Source organism: Vicugna pacos, chromosome 1, assembly GCF_048564905.1.
Source record: "Vicugna pacos chromosome 1, VicPac4, whole genome shotgun sequence".
In the NCBI taxonomy this organism is placed as follows: domain Eukaryota; kingdom Metazoa; phylum Chordata; class Mammalia; order Artiodactyla; family Camelidae; genus Vicugna; species Vicugna pacos.
In genome coordinates, this window is record NC_132987.1 from 114,917,456 (window position 1) to 114,937,036 (window position 19,581).

The window sequence follows — 19,581 nt, forward strand, 5'->3', positions numbered from 1 at the left end:
TGGTAAATCTACTTGAGTGTGAGCTCAGCCTCCATATAGTCTGGATCCAAATTTTGTCCTATTACTCTTTGACCTGGGGCTAGTTACATAACCTCTGCGTGCCTGTATTTCTAAATCCCTAAAGTGGAGTTAATATTAGTTCTTGCCTCATAGCGCTGTTGTGAGATTTTTATGAGACACATGTAAAAGCTGGAGCATGGTGCCCGATACACAGTAAGTGCTCAGTAAGTTTTACCTATTATTAAAGCACTTTAAAGTTGACAAACATTTCACCTACAGACCCTTTGAATGGGCTAAGCATGGGCAGGGGCGACAGTTCCAAGAGTGGAGATGGAGAAAAATGCATTTAGTACAACTGTCAGGGAGTGTACAGCCAAAGGCTGGAGGGAGAGGTGAGCCCTGTGTGCATGTTTGGGGAGGGTGCACGAGGGGTGCGGGTGAGTCAGGGAAAGGCAGGACAAGACTCCCCTCCTTCCAGGGCACGCGCACGATCCCAGACGGTTATTAAATGACTTTCCAAGCATTCAGCTGATCCTCTAAATGAATGCCCAGTAAACATTTAAAGAATATTGGTTTGAGCCAAAGTATTAGTCTACCCTTGGCAACAACACGTGGGTAAGGCCCAGCTTGCACAACAAATGCCCATGCAGCGCCCTCATTACGTCCGTGCAGGCATCGTTCTCAGCGGTTTATGAGCATCAGCTCACTCAAAGACATCACATCACTGGGAAGTAGGTGCCCTTCACATTCTTTTCGCAGGAGGCTGCCCAAGGTCAGGCAGCCGGCGAGGGATGGGGCACAACCCGATCTGCACGTAGCGGCCCACAGCCTTCGCCTTGCGCCCACTTCGCTAGGGAGGGGGCCCCCGGAAGCTGCGCCCGCGGCCGCGCCGGGACGACGAGCTGTGGGCTGGGGGCGCGAGGGTTAGGCCGTCCCGGGTATCCCCCGCCAGCCCTGACTCCCCAGCGCGGGGGGCGTAGACCCAAGCGAGAACGTTCCGAAATCCTGGTGTGCAGTCGTAGGCGGAGAGAGCCCCCAGTCCGGCCGAGACCCCGCACCCAGCAGCTCGGCCGCCTAGAAATCCCCCACCGCCGCGGAATCGCGGGGTAGGGGTGCGCGCACAGACCAGACCGCACCGCAGCGCACGCGCACATGGGGGCGCACGCTCGCCTGCCGCCCAGGATGAAACGGAAGGCATGGAAAGTTCCAGCTGGTTCGAGAACCGTACGTAGCGCAGCAGCAGGGGCGGCGGCGGTGGGGTCGGAGGGGGCGTGTAGCTCCGGCTGGCCTCCCTCCGGGCCGAACCCACATTGCCTCCCACACGCAGTGGCTGCCGGGTTGGGCAGAGCTTGGGGTCCCGGCGGGGGCGGCGGGGCTGTCGAGGGGGCGCGGCACTGCCGCCTTAAGGAGGGGGCGTGGCGTGGGGCGCGGGGGCGTGGCTCGCCGGGGGGCGTGGCGGGCCGTCTGCGCAGCTGCCAGAGCCTTTAAGCCCGGGCTCGCGCGGCCGGAGCGTGCTTTCGCCGCTTGGGAGCCTTCCGGCGCAGTCCCCCGCCTGGTCCCCGCGGCCCCCGACCTCGTACGTCCCCGGAGCCGGCTCGGTTCGGAGCTGCGCGCTGTGCGCTCGGGTATGCCCCGCTACGAGCTGGCTTTGATTCTGAAAGCCATGCAGCGGGTAAGTGACCTTCCCCTCAGTGCCCGCCTTCCCGCGCGGGCGCTCCCGAAGCCTCTAGGCCGCCGCCTCCCGCCCTCCCCGCGCGGACGGGAGGGAGCCGGGGTCGCGGGCGGGCGGGCGGCGGGCGTCCGGGCTGAGGGGGCGCGCGTGGGGCCGGCTGGCCCGGCGAGGCCGCGTGCGCGCGGGAGGCGGGGGTGTGCCGGCGCGGGAGCGCGGCCGCGGGAGGGTGTGCCTCGCACGCGGCCGCCGGGCGGGCGGGGGACGGGGGGCGGGGCGGCCCGCGGGAGTCCAGTGGAAGGTCCGCGGGAGGACACGCGCCAGCGCCTGGCCCCGGCCCCGTCCCTGTCGTCGCGAAGCTGCCTCGTCGCCGGCCCCGCCGCCGCCGCCGCCGCCGCCGCCGCCGCCCGCTCCGGCCCCGCTCCGCCGCCCACCCGCCTCCGCCTCCGCCGCCCGCCTCCACTCTAGCGCCCGCCGGCCGCTCCGGAACCGTCCGCGCTCAATAAAACCTTCTTCCAAGCGTGTTTGTGCAGTTGTCTGGACCACGGCCGCGTATAACCGGCTCACGTTAAAAAATCTTTGACATCTCTTTTTCTGACTTCAGCGAAAATCCTGCTCCGAGTGCCCTTAGCCCAGTTTCATTCATCCAAGTTGTGGCCTTTTTTGCGCCTTCCGGAAGAAACTTTGCTCCCCCTGCTTTTGATTGCTCTTGAGGTAGGGGATTTCAGGTTTGGAGGGATGATAAGCGATCCTGCAGCCCTTTCACTTCAGGTAATGGTGTGGCCGAGGACAGGGACCCGCGGCCCGGAGGCAGCCCTTCGTTCTCTGTTCTGGGTCAGGTACTCCTCAAGCCGTCGCCGAAATCCCCGTTCTTCCGTGAATTGGGTAACGTAGAGCGTGGTGTATGATTTTATTTTATTTTATTTTATTTTTTTTAACTCCTCTTGCAGGTATTAAAAACAAAAACAAAAAAACCTATGTTCGAACTTTGGATACATGGCTTCCTACAGCGCCAGAGACTTGGACACATTTTATACTTTGGGTCAATTCTGAAGAAGAGCTGTGTAGGAAGTTTGGTTGAACTTAAGCCTAGGGTCTCGGTTCAAGCGCTGTTGAGAAACTAACAATCACAGAGCATTGGAAAATCCCTACTTTTTTGTACATTGTGTCGTGGGAGAGGACACCAGTGCCTCTTGATCAGGTTTGGGAGTCTGGTCTGGTATACCACTGTGTCCTCAAGCTTGTTCTCCTCTAATTTAGGAGAAGACTGCATTGTTTAGCCTCCTGAGTATTACCCCCAGCTTGGCCCTTCTCTATGTTAGGACACTGCTTAGAAAGAATAGGAACAATGAAGAGAAGTAGAGCACGTTACGAAAAAGGAAACATTTTAAATTATGTGGTAATTGTTTAAGCCCTCCCTTTAACTTACGCTTTTTAGGAGATACCAGAATCTGGGAAATGCAGGTTTTGAAATTTCTTTTGTTTCACCTTGTTTTAGGGATGAAACAGGTATCATTGAAGAGTCAGTGTATCCATGAACCTTTGAAATGAAGACTCTGAACTCTTCCTTGTGTTTAGCATAGCTGCCAAGTACTGTACATTTGTTAACAAGGCTTTAAGTGTATTAGTTACATGTATTTCCACTATGTTTCTTGTTTTTGTTTTTTTATCCTGTTACAAGTAGGATTCACAGACTTTGGTGTGGAGCGTATACTTTTTACTCGAATTAAGATAAGCCACAGAAATGCAGTTTGGTTAAAATAATAATTCAATTTATCTTCCTTGAAATCCTGGCAAGAGGGCAGGGGGTAAAAAGAAACCTTTACAGATAATCAAGGTGAAATCCTCCCTGGAGGCAGAGGCCTCCATGGCTGCAGATAGGACATTGTAACAACGATGAAGTTGTGTTGAAGAACCCCTTGATCTAAATAAAGTAAGACTAAACAACAAATAAACTTTTTTTTTTTAACTTATTGTTGACAAAGCTTGTTTTTGAGTAGGTTGTCAATGTGTAACAATCACAAAGACTTGGTTCTGAATAGTTTTGGTTGCTTTCGATTTAGGAAAATTGGATTCTAAAGTAAGATCAATACTTTAGGGAAAATGAATGAAAAATGCCACCATGAGCTTTGGCAGGCGCTAGGGAAGCCTCTCCTTTCTAATATGCGGCGGTTTGTAGCTCTGCTGCAGATTGCCTGTTGTAGGTAACTCCTCAATTTCAAGTCACATATTTATATTTTTAGGTTCTAAAATGTGTACCTCTTAAAGTTTACCCCTTTAAGGGCTTATTGTCCTTCTCCTCCTCTCCCAAATCATTTATGTATCTTGGAATTGAGGAAATACACTATGTTAGACAGCTTTAGAACAGACATTGAGAAATTGAGAGATGGTAGTTTTTGCAGCCTTTTCTTGGATTTCCGGAAAGGTTTTCCTGTCTGTTTTTTTCCTGTGATACTCTATAAGCCTGAAGAGCATTTCTAGTCTCTTTAAAGTGTATTATTTCCCCTTCCCTACTGTTTTATTTTATTTGACTCCAAGCTTGATTCTTTAACATTGAGCATACAAGAGTATTAAAGTTTAAGATGCAGATGCTGTTGTGAGGCTCTCACAGCGTTTCTTGTGTTGGAGACCCACTGTGTTGTACCAGCGTCTCGTGTGGGAGTCCCCATTGAAAGACTTCAGGGTGTAGTATGTAGAATGAGTCCTTATTGAACGATACAGTTGTGCGTTAGTCACTTAGAAGTTACAGTGCTATTTCTTTCTCGGTTTACAACTGGGAGGCAATTATAATGGATCTCTGCTTTTGTTGCACTTTCAAGTTTGTGCCCTTATGAGTGTAGATATCAATCCTCCCAAGAAGAAGTTTATTTGCAGGTGCCATTTAGCTTGACTTCTACTGTAATGTGTGTATATACAGCTGTCTTATTTTGGTATTCCCCCTTCTTGTAATTTAGCATGAAAAGTAGGTAAAAGTGAGGTTAAATTCTAAAAATTGATGCAGTGAAGTAGTGGATGTTGCAAAATTAGGCCTTTAAAGTTGATGACTAAAGCCATTTGAAAAGGTGGTTGCTTAGACCAGTCTTAGACCATTTATAGAAGAGTCTCCAGAATAAAAAGATTTTGGAAGTCTTGTGCCTGTATCAGAAGAGTTTTTTTTCACTCTGGCAAACACAGTATTCAATGCTGTAGTATGGAAGGACATAGGCTACAGAGGAGAGACCACAAGCTGCAGGTTCCAGGCGGCGTCAATTCAGCGTTGGGTAGATCTTTCCTAACAGCTGAAAACGAAGCCAGTTTCATGTGAGAGGGCGAGTTTTCTCTCCACCTCCTGACCTCTTGCAATGAGAATGTTCTGGTAGATAGAGGAGGGGTAGATTGAGGGGTGGGATCTGACACTGATTACTGAGGTTCCTTCTCTCCAGAGTCTGAGAAATGGCTTATAGTCCATTGATTTCACTCTGAAGTTAGATTTGAAAGATTGATACTTAGTTCATCAAGGTAGAAGATAGAACTGAATTGCCAGTTTATGAATTCTAAGGCCACATACTGTGTTGAGAAGCCTAGAAAAAGCTGTGTAAACGTTGTAGAAAATTTTTACGTTTGGGATGGGATCAGGAAGAGGAATTTTGAGGATAAAAAAAGATTTATGCAGAACATTTATATTCTTTGGTTACTCACTTTAGGAGCACTTTAATTATCATGTCTTATTATGTTTGCCCAGAGGATGATCACAGTTGGCATATTTAGAGTTGTGAAAGCCCTGGGAAGGTATTTTTTCCTGAAATCTTCTCATTGTTACTCAGGAATTTTTACATGAAGAATTAAAGGTTAATGATGTAAATGATAGTTTCATTCTAAGTGAATGCAGGTGTATAAAATAAAATACCATTTATATATCTTGTATATATTTTTGTAATAGAAATAAAAGTAGCTACTTTTCACATCTTTAAATTCTTTCTCATTAAAACAGATTTCACAAGTTATTTTACTTTCAGTATCTCTAATTATTAATTTCATTGAAAATCATATTTTTAATTCTAATTCATTGAAATAGTTTTTTGTAAGTAAAGAGTTTTATGATGTACTGAGCTTAATTTATGAGTTGGGTTTTATACGTTTAGAAATACAAGTGTAGTTCTAGTTCCTAAAAACATACAAAGCAGTAGGTTTTCTGATTATGCAGTGAAGAGTCTTTTCTGTTTCTTCTGAGTCAAGCCATTTTGATTAGATAAACTGGCAATAGTTGTGTATTCTAGAGTTGTATCCAAGTTTACAATCTTGTGGAAGAAATACCTAAAAAATGTTTGCATTTTAGATACTCTTCGGAGGCACAGAGTGCTAATGAACTCAGGTATGGGACTGGCCACCCTTAGGTGATGTAGCTTGGCTTGCTTGGCAACATTCGATAACTAGGAACCGGTGATATTTCTGTTCAGGTGGTGGCAGAGAAAAGTTCAAATGGAGATGTCTTTGTTCTAGCTGTCAGCTGGCTAAGTTAGTCTTTTTTTCCCTTCTCATGGGCCCTCCCTTAACAGCTTAGCTTGTATCTTTAATAGTCACCCTTTGTGTTTTGTCTGCTTGAAATCAGGCAACTTAAAATAGTTATCCTGAAATGAAAGACTTGAGCCTTGTTGTACTTTCACTTGGTACTAAAGTTTTCTTGGGTTACAGCTTATTGCCGCAGCAAGTGGTTGAAGAAGGAGTCCTGTTCCTGCCCCTGAGCTACAGCTAAGGTACCAGGAGTGGCTTGGGGGTAAGGAGTCCTTCCTTACCAGACATGGTTTGTATGTATGAAGACTGCTTGTCAGAAGTTTGACATTCTGCACTAAATATTTTTTCCTGTTAATCGTAACTCACACATTCAAAACAGTGTTTATTGATTTTTAAAATCTAGATGTTTCATATGCAGATTGATATTGAATCTTCTCACCTTTAGATTATAAAATAATTTAAAACAGAACTAAGAGTTTGAAAGCAATTAGGGAATTCTAAAGTAATGTTTTTCATCTAGTACCTTCATTGTATTTATAGTACAGGTAGAATTTATCTGTTCAAAATAAGGTATACATCTTTTTAGTGGAAAGCAATTCTTTTATTTATTGTTATTTTACTGAAGTACAGTCAATTACAATGTGTCAGTCTCTGGTGTACAGCACAATGTCACAGTCATGCATATACATACATATATTTGTTTTCATATTTTTTAGTGGAAGGCAGTTCTAAACCAACAGGGATTGTTGTCAACACATGTAATCTCTTAGGGGAATCACATTTAAGGAATTAGTCAGATTTAAGGAAATCATTCAACTTTAATGAATGTGGTATGTTGTCAGTTTATCTAAAAAAAAAATACCCTTAGAAATTTGGAAAAGGACAGTTAATTCAGTCCTATTTCCTTGTTACTTTAACTTGGACAAGTTGGCAAACTATATGGTCCGTAGGCCAGCTCCAACCTGTCACCTGCATTTGTATGGCCTGTGAAGTTAAGGATTTTACACTTTTAGTAAGGAAAAAAATTAAAAGAAGAATCATATTTTATGATATGATAATTATATGCAATTCAGATATCAGAGTCCATAAATATAGATGTGTCAGAACATAACCCTGTTCATTTATTTGTATTTACTATCTGGTCCTTTACAGAGGAAATTTGCTGACCCTTGATTTAGAGTATAGAGACACATGATTTCCCAGGTTCAGTATTTCTCTTAGCTTCTTATGCTGCTGTTTTCTGAGATTTCTGCTTTGATTCCTTCTTTCACTCTTCTTTATGTAGTACTATACCTTTGACCTTCATATAGTTTGACCTTCACATGATTTGCCTTTTTTTTGGCAATAAGCCAAGAACTCTGGCACTTTGTACTCACCTGTGCTGCCTGTAGCTTCCTGGATGTTCCCTGGGCACTGCAAATTTAGTGCGGTTCAAACTGAATGAGTGGCTTACTCCAAAACTTCATCTAACTTACTTCTGTTCATGGCTTCTCTGTTTTCTGGTACCTGGGGCTGAACAAGTCCAGCTCTTTTATTGCTGCACTCTCAATCCCATATAGTCTCTTCTCTGCCCTAGTTGAACCACTCATGTTTCTTGGATTCTTGCAGTTTCTTAGCTGGTCTCTCTAACATTCTACTGAGGGGGAGGATAATTAATGTCTGTAAATACACTTTTTAGGGTGCAAAAATATAAGTTCTTGAAATATTGAATTGGGATGTGTTTTTAATAAGGAAGTAATACAAAGCATTGTATAGTGACCATTTCTGATTATTTCATTACTTTCTCCTGTCACTTGATTGTGTCAACATCGTTGCCAAATTACAGCACATTCAGAAATAATGCTCTTTTTCAAAGATAATTCAGAACAAAGTATGGCATCCAAGGCCACCTGTAATATGATGCCAACCTTTTTTTTTTAACTAAACCTTATCTATTTCATTCTCCATTTCATATAGTACTGAGTAAAGAAAGCTGCTGCAGATCCCTGTAAATACCATTCCCTTTTATTTGGTGCCTGTGTCACACTGCTTTTCTTGGAATGCTTTCCAGTGTTACCCCATCATCTCCATGATAATGTGCCTCAAGTTCATGTTTTAACTATTTAGTACATGAAACAAATATTGAGGGCTTGCACTGTTAGAAGTATAATCTCTCCTTTGGACTTGCACGGTGTGTTTCTGTGTCTGATCACAGGGACCACTTTCTATTTTATATTACAGTTAATCGGTGGATGTTCCGTATCTCCTTTTGCAAGGTTACATATTCTTGAGGGTCAGGTCTTTCATTTCTGTCCTCTGTTCTGCTTTGCACATAGGTCAGTGCTCACTTACCTGCCTTATGGGGGTCACTATTCTCATCTCTCTCAGACAGTTCTCAGATATGAGGTAGCCTGCTGGTCTCTTGTGTTAGTAAGTTGCTTTCAAGTCAGTGCCCTTTGGTGGAGTTGTGTGCTTACCAGAAGTTATGTTGGTTTCCAAGACTATTTCATGGCAGGTCATTTTGCTTTTATAATAACTTAAATATCATGTAAACTGAAGAAATGAGTGCAAACTTTTTTTACCCTTGAAAACTGAGTTGGATTCCCTGGAAAACCTTGATAAAGGTGAGTCACTAAAATAATGGCTGTAGAATTAGATATGGCTGCAATAACTAAAAGTTTTGGAGGAAGAGTAACAACAGTAGTCCAGGATGATTCTACATGTAAACTGCTTTACAAGGATTTCTTAAAGCTTTCCACTCTAATGAAGCTGGAATGGAGATTGTAGATGATGCATTTTTAGATATGGTTTAGATCAAGCAGAAGGAACGTCAGTGAGCAAGGAGCTCCACATCATCGACCCCATTCTCCAAGTGCTTGACCCCATGTTATGATTGGCAGATGAATATACATTTATGTGTTTAACTTAAATAAAGTGTTTAAGGTATGTATGTATGATTTTCTTGATTTCTTACTTTAGCTTTAATCCCTTTTTACTTCTTTCTTTTGGATATGATTGTTTTGGCTACACAGGCTTCTGCTTCAGTACATGCTCTGATTTTTGTTTTTTTAATGAATAGAAGAACATAAGATCTGAAATGAAGATACTGGCTGTGTTACGTTGGAATAAACAAAGAACTGGCACTGGGAGAGTAGAAAGAGCTTTAGAGACAGTGAACCTGGTTTTGGTTCCTGGCACCTACCTCCTAGGAATCTTAACACTTCTGGATCCTCATTTCTTTATCTGTAAAATGGGAGCAATCCCTCAGTTGGGGAGTGTTTGAAGATAAAATGGTAACATGATCTTGGAAGTGGTAGGTGTTCAGTATGTCATTAAAGTAGCTTTGTGATCTCAGGCAAGTTATCAAACTTTTTGGTCCAGTTTTTCATTATTCCCACTTTATTGATGAAGAGACTCCAAAAGAAATTTATTACATGTAAGTTGCCAGAATCCAAGACTGAGTCAAACCTGGAATACAGTGCTTGCTTAAAAATTTTTGAATCAGTGGACAGGAGGCATACTGCATAATAACTTGCACAGTAATGAACAAGGTTGAGGTTTTGCAACTGTGAGATGTAGAATGTATTTGTGAGGGATCCCATGAACTCACCTCTTAGAACAGATTCTCTGTTAGACAGATAAGTAGTGTTTATTCAGCAGCTACCAGCCTTTGCCAGGCTGTGTGCACTGGGATTCCTCATCAGGAACTAAACTCTTTGCATGTGGGCTTTGTGTTCGTCTCCTATCTGACCCTGTGTAACTAGTACTTAGTTAAGACTTAGTGTATTATTTAAGTGAGACGATTGGGAAAAGTGAAGAATGGGAAGACTCTAAAAAGAATTACTTTTGATAGGCTGTATCAAGGTGATTTGAGGCAAGTAGGGGGAAAACTTAGTATTTTAATCTATTCAGTAAATGTTTGATTGCTAACTGCCAAACTGCTGAAGCTTTAGGGATGACCCCTTCTCAATAGAATCAACACATGGAGCAGATGGATTTATATAGCCCATCGATTTCTGCTGCTACATGGTATTTTCAGTTAGTATTTTACTTTTCATTTTTTGATGCAGCAATGTATTGAAACATATCTTTCTTTTTAATTGATTTTAAGATTCTTTCCATTCCTGGAATTAAAATAAAATAGTATTATTTTGCATTATAGCAAATGTTGGCTGAAATGTATATATGTCATTAACATGTTTGATTTTTTTTTAGTAATTGTTTTATAAGCCAGGGGTACTTGTGACCAAGTCCAAAGTAAGACCCTTTATAAGAGACATTTTTTTTTCATGTGTATGTAACTGTTAGTCTTTTAAATCCAACTTTGTTTCAGACTTAATTTGTGACTTTTTTGGTACCTGATTATTTTATTCTGAAGCTGCATAATGAGATACGGGGCGGTATAGGGTATTGGGCACTGTATGAAGCAGAGTTGAGAAATGTGTGTGTGACTGTATAATGAAGAAACAAGAATGTGACCAAGAAGAATAGTAATGGTGGTAACTTTTTAAATCATTTTCATTGTGTTTGGAGATGGCAGTGTGAAGTACGAATGTATTCATAGGTTAATACAAGCTGTTTAATAAAGTTGTCTAAGGAATAGACAGGTTGTATGTTGAATTCTTATACTATGGGTAAGTATGAATCAGCCTTAGATTACCGTGTCATTGTTTGGAGTATTGTAATTCAAGATTGGAAGGGGTTGGGTGGGCCTGTGGCAAAATGGAAGAGCTGCTGAGGGTGCCTGTGTGTGCTGGTGGTACTGGTGCTTGCTGCTACAGTCCAATTGCCATGGGAGTGTGGGCCTGGTTTTTGCCACCTTGTCCTTTTCTTATTCTGTTCCTAGCCAGAAACCCAGATTTTACAAGAAGTCTGATTTTTAAGATGTTGGCAACTAAAAATATTTAAGCACCATGGACCTAATGAAATGTATCTGTTGGTCAGATATGGCTACCATCTTGTAATTTCTCATTTAGATGCAGGGCTTTTGAGGTTCTTTAAAGACATGCTTAGTTACCTTTAGACCTCCTTTAGCATTTAGGTTTCAAAAATTGCTGCTTACACATTGACAAAACCCACCTTGTTAATTGGCTATTGATTTACAATATGACTGGTAATTACTTAGTAAATTGTAAACATGTTTAATTCTTAAAAGTAGTATCAATTTCTAGTTTTGGACTAGTGGACTATGTATGCCCATTTAGGCTAAAGTACATGTGTAGATTTCAGAGAGTTGCACAAAGACTGAAGCATGACTTGGTGTAAGCTGTCGGAAATTGGTCTTCATAGTCCACTTTGCATGTCTGGGTGATTGCTCACTTTAAGCATGCATTAGTGTAGCTTGGTTTATACCCAGTGTACTGAAGTCTTAGAGGTATGAAATACTGCTTCCTGGAAAAGACTACTTTTATCTAGAAAATGACACTTTTTGCTCAGGGTATATCTATGAGGTTCACATGAGCTTATATGACATATAATCCTTGGAATATAATATTACTATGAAAAAAACTAGTTGCTCTTCTAGTCAAGAGTATAGAGTAAGAGGATGATACAATATTTTTATTTTTGGCCAGCCTTCATGTTTCCATAGAATGGAAGCCAAGTTATTACCTTGACTGACTTTCCCTTTTTGTATTTGTTACTTCCCCACTCCCACTCCAGATCTAACAGCAAATTGGAAATAAACTCAGGTCCAGTTTGTTCTTCCCTAGCTTTCAAGTCCAGGGTACAGTTGATCTGGTTTGGTACACTACCATCCTCCCCCGACTCCCCACCCATCATTTTTGCTATAATTACAGTGCCCTTGTTAAGGGAGTCCTACCCACTTTGGGAATACTTCAGTAGAGATTGGTGTGGATGAGAGTTTAAAAATGGGATTGCAAGTGAAAGCAGGGACTTACTAACAAAGCCTCAACCTGGAGTCTCTCAGTGCTCATAAACTGGCATTTGCCTGCTTCTGCCCCAGCCTCAGGAATTCCTGGTTTTGTCTTTGTTTAGACTTCAGTGTTTAAAACGTCTTCTTGACACCTGCCCTGGCTGTTAAAATGTTTTAATTTTGTCAGGTGAAGAAACCCACGTGCCGCTATAACAGCCAGATTGCTGTGGATGTATGAAGAGTACACTGCCAGGTGGTCAGGGCTTAGCTCAGTTTGGATTTCAGGTGCTGGGAGGGTCCTTGTGTGGAACCAGTAGGCAGTATTTGCTTCTGTTGGAAGGATGGTGGACCAGAGTCCCAGATACCTGCTTTGTTTTCAGTTTGTGTTCAGATATCTAATGTGCAAATTATGAATATAAGACATTGTTCAGTACTGGTTTTGATTAGGATTTAAGGTGAGTTTCTGCTGCTGAATGAAAAGCTGAATTTGAGGGTAAGATCTTTGCTAGGCATATGTTACAGAGAAGTTATACTTGTGTCCTTTTTAAAAATCTTTTCAACTGTTATTAAGCAAACTTATGATCCAGTTATAGATTGTCTTGATTGTCATCCTTTTGCTGCTGGTATACTACTTGCCTTCTGTTTTGTTAGCAGTTATATGAGAAAGCTGTTATGTGAAGTACAGTATCTTGAAAACCTTAGACACCAGATTTCCATCAGGGATGGTCTTTAGTCCAGCAGACTCTAGCAGTGCTGTTGGTCTCAGGAATGCCACTCTTTATATGGCCTGAGGGCCAGGAGTTTGTGCAAATTCAGTGTAAGATTAAAGTGAAAAATCCCTCCTAATGTCATTTCCTTTATTAAATGTTTTATCTGATTAGGATGAAATAATTGGAAGCCACTTGTAATTTCAAGATCTCCCACTTTCTGACATGTAAGGAAAGTAGTTCTGATCTTACTTCTCTGAATTTTCATACCAGTCTACTTATTCTCTCTTGGAAATGCAAGAGAACAATCCAGCTGCATTTGGAATCTACAGCACCATGCCTCAGTTTTATGTTCACTTCTTAGGGTCAATTCAGGACATAATTTCTACCAGTCCTTCAAAATTTTATAAAGTTATCCTGTTTATGGTCTTATTTTTCACTTCTTGAAAATCTTATATTCCCCAACCTTAAGGAAAATTAGACAGTTTTAAAATTTTCTAACAAAATATCTGCCTGAGGAAGCATCCCAATTTCAGGATCTTCTAATTTATGACTTGGCCTCTTGGGAGAATTAGAATCTGGTCTACCAGGAAGACTCTTGTGTTTACATTTTCTGGCCTCAGTCACATGGGAAAATGAGAAACTTTTTTGGCCTTTGTTCTTCTAGGAACATAAAATTGAAACCAAGTAGGATGAGAACAGAAAACATGAAGGTAAACCACCAAGTTGACCTGGTTAGGTATTCTACCTCTATAAATCTTACGGTTTGTAATACCTAATTCTTAGTGGCTGGTTTAATAAGCAGGGTGTGTGTGTATGTGTATTTTTTCCTTCCTTGAACATTCAGCCATCTGAAGTGTAGATAGTGTGATCTCCACTTTACATATGAAAAAACTGAAGCAGAAAGGTACCTGGGACCACACGGTTCAGCAAGTGGCCAAGTCTAAAGGCAGTCTCAAACTGGAAGCTGTACTTTTGATCACTGCATCTGTGAAAAAGAGTGCACAGAATACTGGTAGTGGAGCTAAAGATTCCTTTAGACTTAAGGAAGTATTTCACATCTATTTTGAGTGCCTACTAGGTACCAGCACTACCATGTGTTTGGGGAATACAGTGGTAAACTAGGACAGTTCCAGCTTTTGTGGGGCTTACATTCGAGTAAGGGAGACACACTGGCAATGCTCTGAAGAGAAATACAGCAGGATAAGGGGACAAAACGGCAAATTCTGTTTTCGTTATAGTGTTCAGGCAAGGCTGAGACTTCAGTGAGGGACTGTGCCATGGCTGTTAACTGGGGGCAGAAGGGCAGGACCGGTGCAGATGTCTTGGAGCAGTTAAATTAACATGCATTCAGTTCAGCAGGCTTTTGTTTTATAGGTCGTCTTCAAGTCTTTCCTGAAAGAACTGGCAGTATGTGACAGTTGTTTAATGCCTCCTTTTTTCCTACAGGGCTTTCAATAATCTTACTTTGATGATGATGACTTGAAGTATGCGTTTTTCCCATTTTGTAGAAGTGAGAATTAGACATGGACTTGAGCATACATAAAACTGACTAGTTTAGTGAGTCTCTGTATTGTACCCATCACCCAGCTTCAACAGTTAATGAACATTTACCACTCTTCCTTTATCTCCACCACCTTTCTCATTCATTCACTCATTTATTTATGCTGGAGTATTTTATATTAACTTTAACTTAAAATTTTAAACCTTAAGAATTGAGTTATAAGAACTGTTCAGTTAACACCTGTATACTTTTCACCTAGATTACTAATTGTTCGAATTTACTTTATTTGTGTCCCCCCCCCCTTTTGGTTCTTTTTAAAAAATCTGTACCATTTGGGAGTTGCAGGCATGGTTGATGTGCCTTTCTTAGGAATAAAGGCTTTGTTCCTAACTACAGCATGCATAACCATTACACGCATTTGACATCAATACAGTATAATTATGGAATGTTCAACTTGTGTTCAAATTTACTTTTGTTATTCCAGTGATATTCTTTAGTTCTTTAATCCAGTATTCAATCAAGGATCCTGCATTTAGTTGTTTAGTCTCCTTGATCTAGAGCAGTTTTCAAGCCATTGTCATTAACGACAGTGGCACTTTGAAGAGTTCAGTCCTGCTGCTTTGCAGCATCCCTCAATTCGGATTTGTCGGGTTGCTTTCTCATGATTAGAGATAGGTTAAACATGGTTGGCCGGAATGTTAAATAGGGATGTCAGTATCCCATGTCAGGAGGCATGTCGATTTGTCCCACTGTTGGGAATGTCAGGTAGTCATTTGGTTTAGGTGATATCCACCAGATTGCTCCATTATAAATGTACCTTTTTTCCTTTAGTAATTATTAAGTGATTTATGGAGTGACAAACTTGAGACCGAATATTTTCTCCAGCAGTCTTCCACTGGTTTTGGCATCTATTGATATTTCTGAATCAGTAATTGCTGGAGTACTTTAAAGCAAATGCAAATATAAAAATTCACCTGTAAATATTTAGTATGTATCTGAAAGGTAAGGGCTTTAAAAACAACCACAATGCCTTTATGACACCTAACTCTAACTGTAATTCCTCAGCATCTAATATCCATGTTCAAATGCCCTGAATTGTCTCACATGTTTCTCTGCATTTGGTTTGCTTGAATCTGAATGCAGATAAGGTTCACAGGTTGTAATTACTTGATGACCTCTTAAGTCTTACTCTATAATAGCTTTTCTACCCTTCCTCCCTTTGAATTTGGTTGATCACTTTCTGACGTTTTATGTGTTGTTCTGTTGCGGGTATTTTCTGTGAACTGGCAGGTAGACATTTGATTAAATTCAGGTTGTATTTTGTTTTACAAGTGTTCCTGGGAGTAGCATCACATGAGGAGACACATATGTCTGCCTTCTAGAGATAAGATTAAGTCTTGGTGGGTGCAAATATTGTCAGCCTCATCCATCCATTCTAAAGTTCCCCCATCAACCTTTCACCTAAGAGTTCTAGCATCCACTGTATCATTGCCTGGGGATGTTATTTCTTTAGGGATTACAAATGGTGATTTTTCTAATTGCATCATTCCTTCTGTATTGATGAGCTAGATTTTTTTCTGACTTACGTTTATTTCTACTTTTTAATATATCTCTTCCTAGGGAGTGTTGTAAAGGATACATTTTTCATCTTTACTTCACAGACGATGTTTCTGGACTCTCTTAGTAACTCTGATATGTCCTCAACTTTCTCATCTGTAAATTGAGGATGATTATCATGCCTACCTTTTGGATTTTTGTGAGGATTAAATGAGCTGGTACATGTAGTGTAAAAATGGTACCTTGCACTCGTGTTGGTAAGTGCTAGTTATTAATATAATGTTTTCAGTTTTGTGGGAACATTTAACTCTTCAAGTGTAGTGGAGGGACAGAGATGAGAGAGGGTCTTCCTGCGTTGACATCAACAGGAGTCTTGGCCTTGTTTAGAGTGAACCGAAGGGTAGTGCTGCTTGCCCATAGCAGCCTTTCCTTTTCTGTCTGCATGGGAACAGCCATAGTACAAGAAGCACTTGTGTATGGACCGTCTGTGTGTAACACTGCACATTGTGAACTGGATGTTCACAACTGTAGAGGTAAAATCTGGAGCACATTCTGGAATGAAATTAGTACAGTGAAGGGAAGTAGTTTGGTAGGTGGGATGAAGTGGCTCCAGACACAGGTTTTTACTGTGTTGTGACCGATTGAGATTTGTATCTGAATAAAGGGCAGCATTCTTGCCTAGTCTGATTTGCCTTTTGCTATTCTGCACACTCTCAGAGCTGATGGAGACTCCTAATCACTGTGGCAGGGGAGGAAATGCTCTACTCCTTCCTGGCCTTTTCATCTGCCATCTCTTATTGCTTAAAAAACCCTGACTTTTTTATTGATGATTATATGGGATATTGGAAATTTAACACTCTTAATCAGGTACTTAGTCATTAATACTCATTTGTTTAACAAACACTTGAGCTTCTGAAATGTTCAAGACAGGGTTCTAGACACAGACCACATCAGTGAATAACACAGACAAGAGTCTTTGCCCTCATGGAGTTTACATTCTGGTAGTGAGGGGACAGTAAACATGAGGGAGTTTTGTAGTATGTTAGAAGCTGTTGTGTGGTATGGGAAAAAAGTAAAACAGGACATGGAAGGATTGAGATGGCTAGGAAAATTACTTTTGAGCAAAGATAGCAATGAGAGGAGAGCAAGTCTTGGGAAAGTCTGGGGATGCAGGGTGTACCCTGCCTAAGGAGTGGCAGTGTCAAGGCACAGAGGCGTGTTTGGTATGTTCTGTGTTGCGAGTGAAGAGGTGATTGGCTTACTGTGTTATTGCCCTGTAGTGCGCCAAGGGCCAGAGCTAGGAGACAAGTTGATAGTCTGGGGCAGTTAACTGGACAAGATGGGATGGTGATTTGGACCAGGGTGCTAGCAGTTGAGATGATAAGGGGTCTGGTTCTGGATCTATTTTTGAGGTAAAGCCAACAGACTTTGCTAATGAATTGATTCTGCGTGGGCTGAGAGAAAAAGTGAACAAGCCTTCAAGGATGACTGATCATTTTTGGCCTGAGCAATAGTGAGGATGGAGTTGCCATTCTCTGAGACGACAAAGATTGAGAGTAGAACAGCTTTAAGGGGGATGAGCCAAATTACTCATACTCTCAAAGAAAAGGATAGGTGGTTACAAACACTTGATTCAGTAAGAACAGTGGTCTATAGATTTTACTATAATTCGTATCTGTATATCATACAGCCGATTCTTTTAGCTAATGTCTTAAAAAGATGTGAGAGTTAGCAGATGAAGGAAGATTGACTAAGATTCATATAGCCCATGGTAACAAGGTCAGGTGTAGAACAGACTTTGAGACTTATTTTTTTTTTTAATCTCTGGAGGGCTAATTCACACTGATAAAGAGAATGAAGGCAAAAGGCTTGGACTTGGATGGTGAGAAGCTGGCTAAGCCCTGAATTTTCTGCTCTATGTGTTTTCACTTACTTAGAAGCCTGTGCCTGGGACTTTTGCTTTAAATCAAATATATTCTTCACATATAATCATATGTAAATACTTCAGTTGGATTTTATCCTATGCACATGCACTGTTTGCAGTCTGTTTTGTTAAAATTTGTTATATATACATCTCAGGTGTTTTCTCTGCAAGCACAGACATTTGAAACATGGATGATGTTGCATGGTCCTTTATTAATTAGTATTGTTTATGTTTCTATCAATAAACTTCCTTTTCATGGAAGGTAGTATTGCCTAACAATTAAGGAGAGAAGCTATTTAGAAATAGATGGGAGTGCATATCCTGATATAATGCAAATAACTGTGTCCAGGACATTATACTACCTCCTTGGTTTCACTTTTCTCATCTGTAAAATGATCATAATAACTGTACTTATTCCATAATTGTTGTGAGGATTAAATTAATGCACTCTACACTCTAGGGACAGTACCTACAGGATATTAGGATCTGGTCACTGTCAGGTTTTTATTTTTTAATCTCCATTATCTCTAACTCACTTATCTTTGATAATCAGTCTTTTGGAAGCAAATAATAGTTCAAGAAGCTGAGCCTCTTAAATTCTTCTCGTTAAAAGTTAATACAAATGTTTAGTCATTGGGATTACATGATACGGTATCATAGGCATTACTGTTCTGTTATTTCACATTTTCACGTCTCTCAAAAAAAATAGATTATTGGAGTTTGCTCCATGCACATGTTTTGATACCCACATGAAGGTTGAAACCAGTGGGAGTTCCAAAGTTGCCCCCATAGCCAAAGGGTCTTCATTCTCTGAGACATCTTTAAAAAGTAAAAAATGAAACAAAAGAAAACAAAAACACAACATTGTGAGCCACACTTCTACATTCATAGAAACAAATTAAAGTGAAGATATCTTGGGGACTATATATATATATATATTATTTTATATATATATATAAAATAAATCTGGTGGTTTATGAACTTTTCTAGGTGAATAAGATTTTATCTGGTTTGCTTACATGGGAAACTATCCCTCCCAACCACCTGCTGCAATGATTTGCTAAAAGTAGAACTGTTCTGGTTGGTAGGGTGATGCTGGAGTTATCCTGCTCACTCTGCCTTGACTCTCACCCCTGTGATGGTACATGGCGACTAGAAACCCTCAGAATATAGTTTGGATGCCGTTTGAGTTCAATTAAGGTTTCATACATTTCTTACATACTTTTGAAAACTTGAATAGTCGAGGTTGGAGGTATAATAGAAATATTTTGCCAAAGAGATTTAAGGGCAAACTCCTTGAAATGTTTTAAGGATTGCTTTCTCATATGATTATATACAATGTTGTCTCAGCCCACTTGTAATTTAAAATTGGCTGGAATTCATATCAGTTGTATTAGAAACACTTTCAGGTGTCACTGATACACTGCTAGCATAACCAAGCTCTACATTTTTAAAGTGAGGTTTGAGGAAGGTCTTATATGAGTACGTATATACTCCATACCAAGCACCATCAACCTATTCCATTAGTGGAATTTGCTTTACTGGATTTTGAATCAAGATGACAAAAGTGAAAATGTGTATGAAAAGTCTGTAAGTAGAATTTTCTGTGAACTTGGGGCTGGAGAAAGGGTTGTATTGTACTTGAAGTGATGTAAATTGAAGCTAATGGTTGATAAGGTGGTTGGGAGCCTGTTTAAAATATTTGTGAGAGAATTGCATATTTAATACAGTATTTTTTTTAGTTCTTTATCTATAAATAACTTTTATGAGGATCCTAAAATGCCTGGTGGATAGTTGACAGTTTAATTTGAAAGAAGCCAGTACCTTGACTTCCGGTCTATCCAAGTTGTGGAAGGTAAAGTGACATTTACTGAG

At 40.9% G+C, this 19,581-nt stretch overlaps 1 protein-coding gene across 1 annotated transcript in view; it reads left to right on the plus strand.

Moving 5' to 3' along the window:
* The first annotated feature begins 1,152 nt into the window (after nt 1–1,152).
* Nucleotides 1,153–19,581, plus strand: part of MRPS6 (mitochondrial ribosomal protein S6) — a 63,858-nt gene continuing 45,429 nt past the window's right edge. The window contains exons 1-2 of the mRNA XM_072970885.1: nt 1,153–1,224; nt 1,328–1,672. Of these exons, the coding sequence (XP_072826986.1) occupies nt 1,153–1,224; nt 1,328–1,672 (417 nt within the window). The remainder of the gene's footprint in view (nt 1,225–1,327; nt 1,673–19,581) is intronic.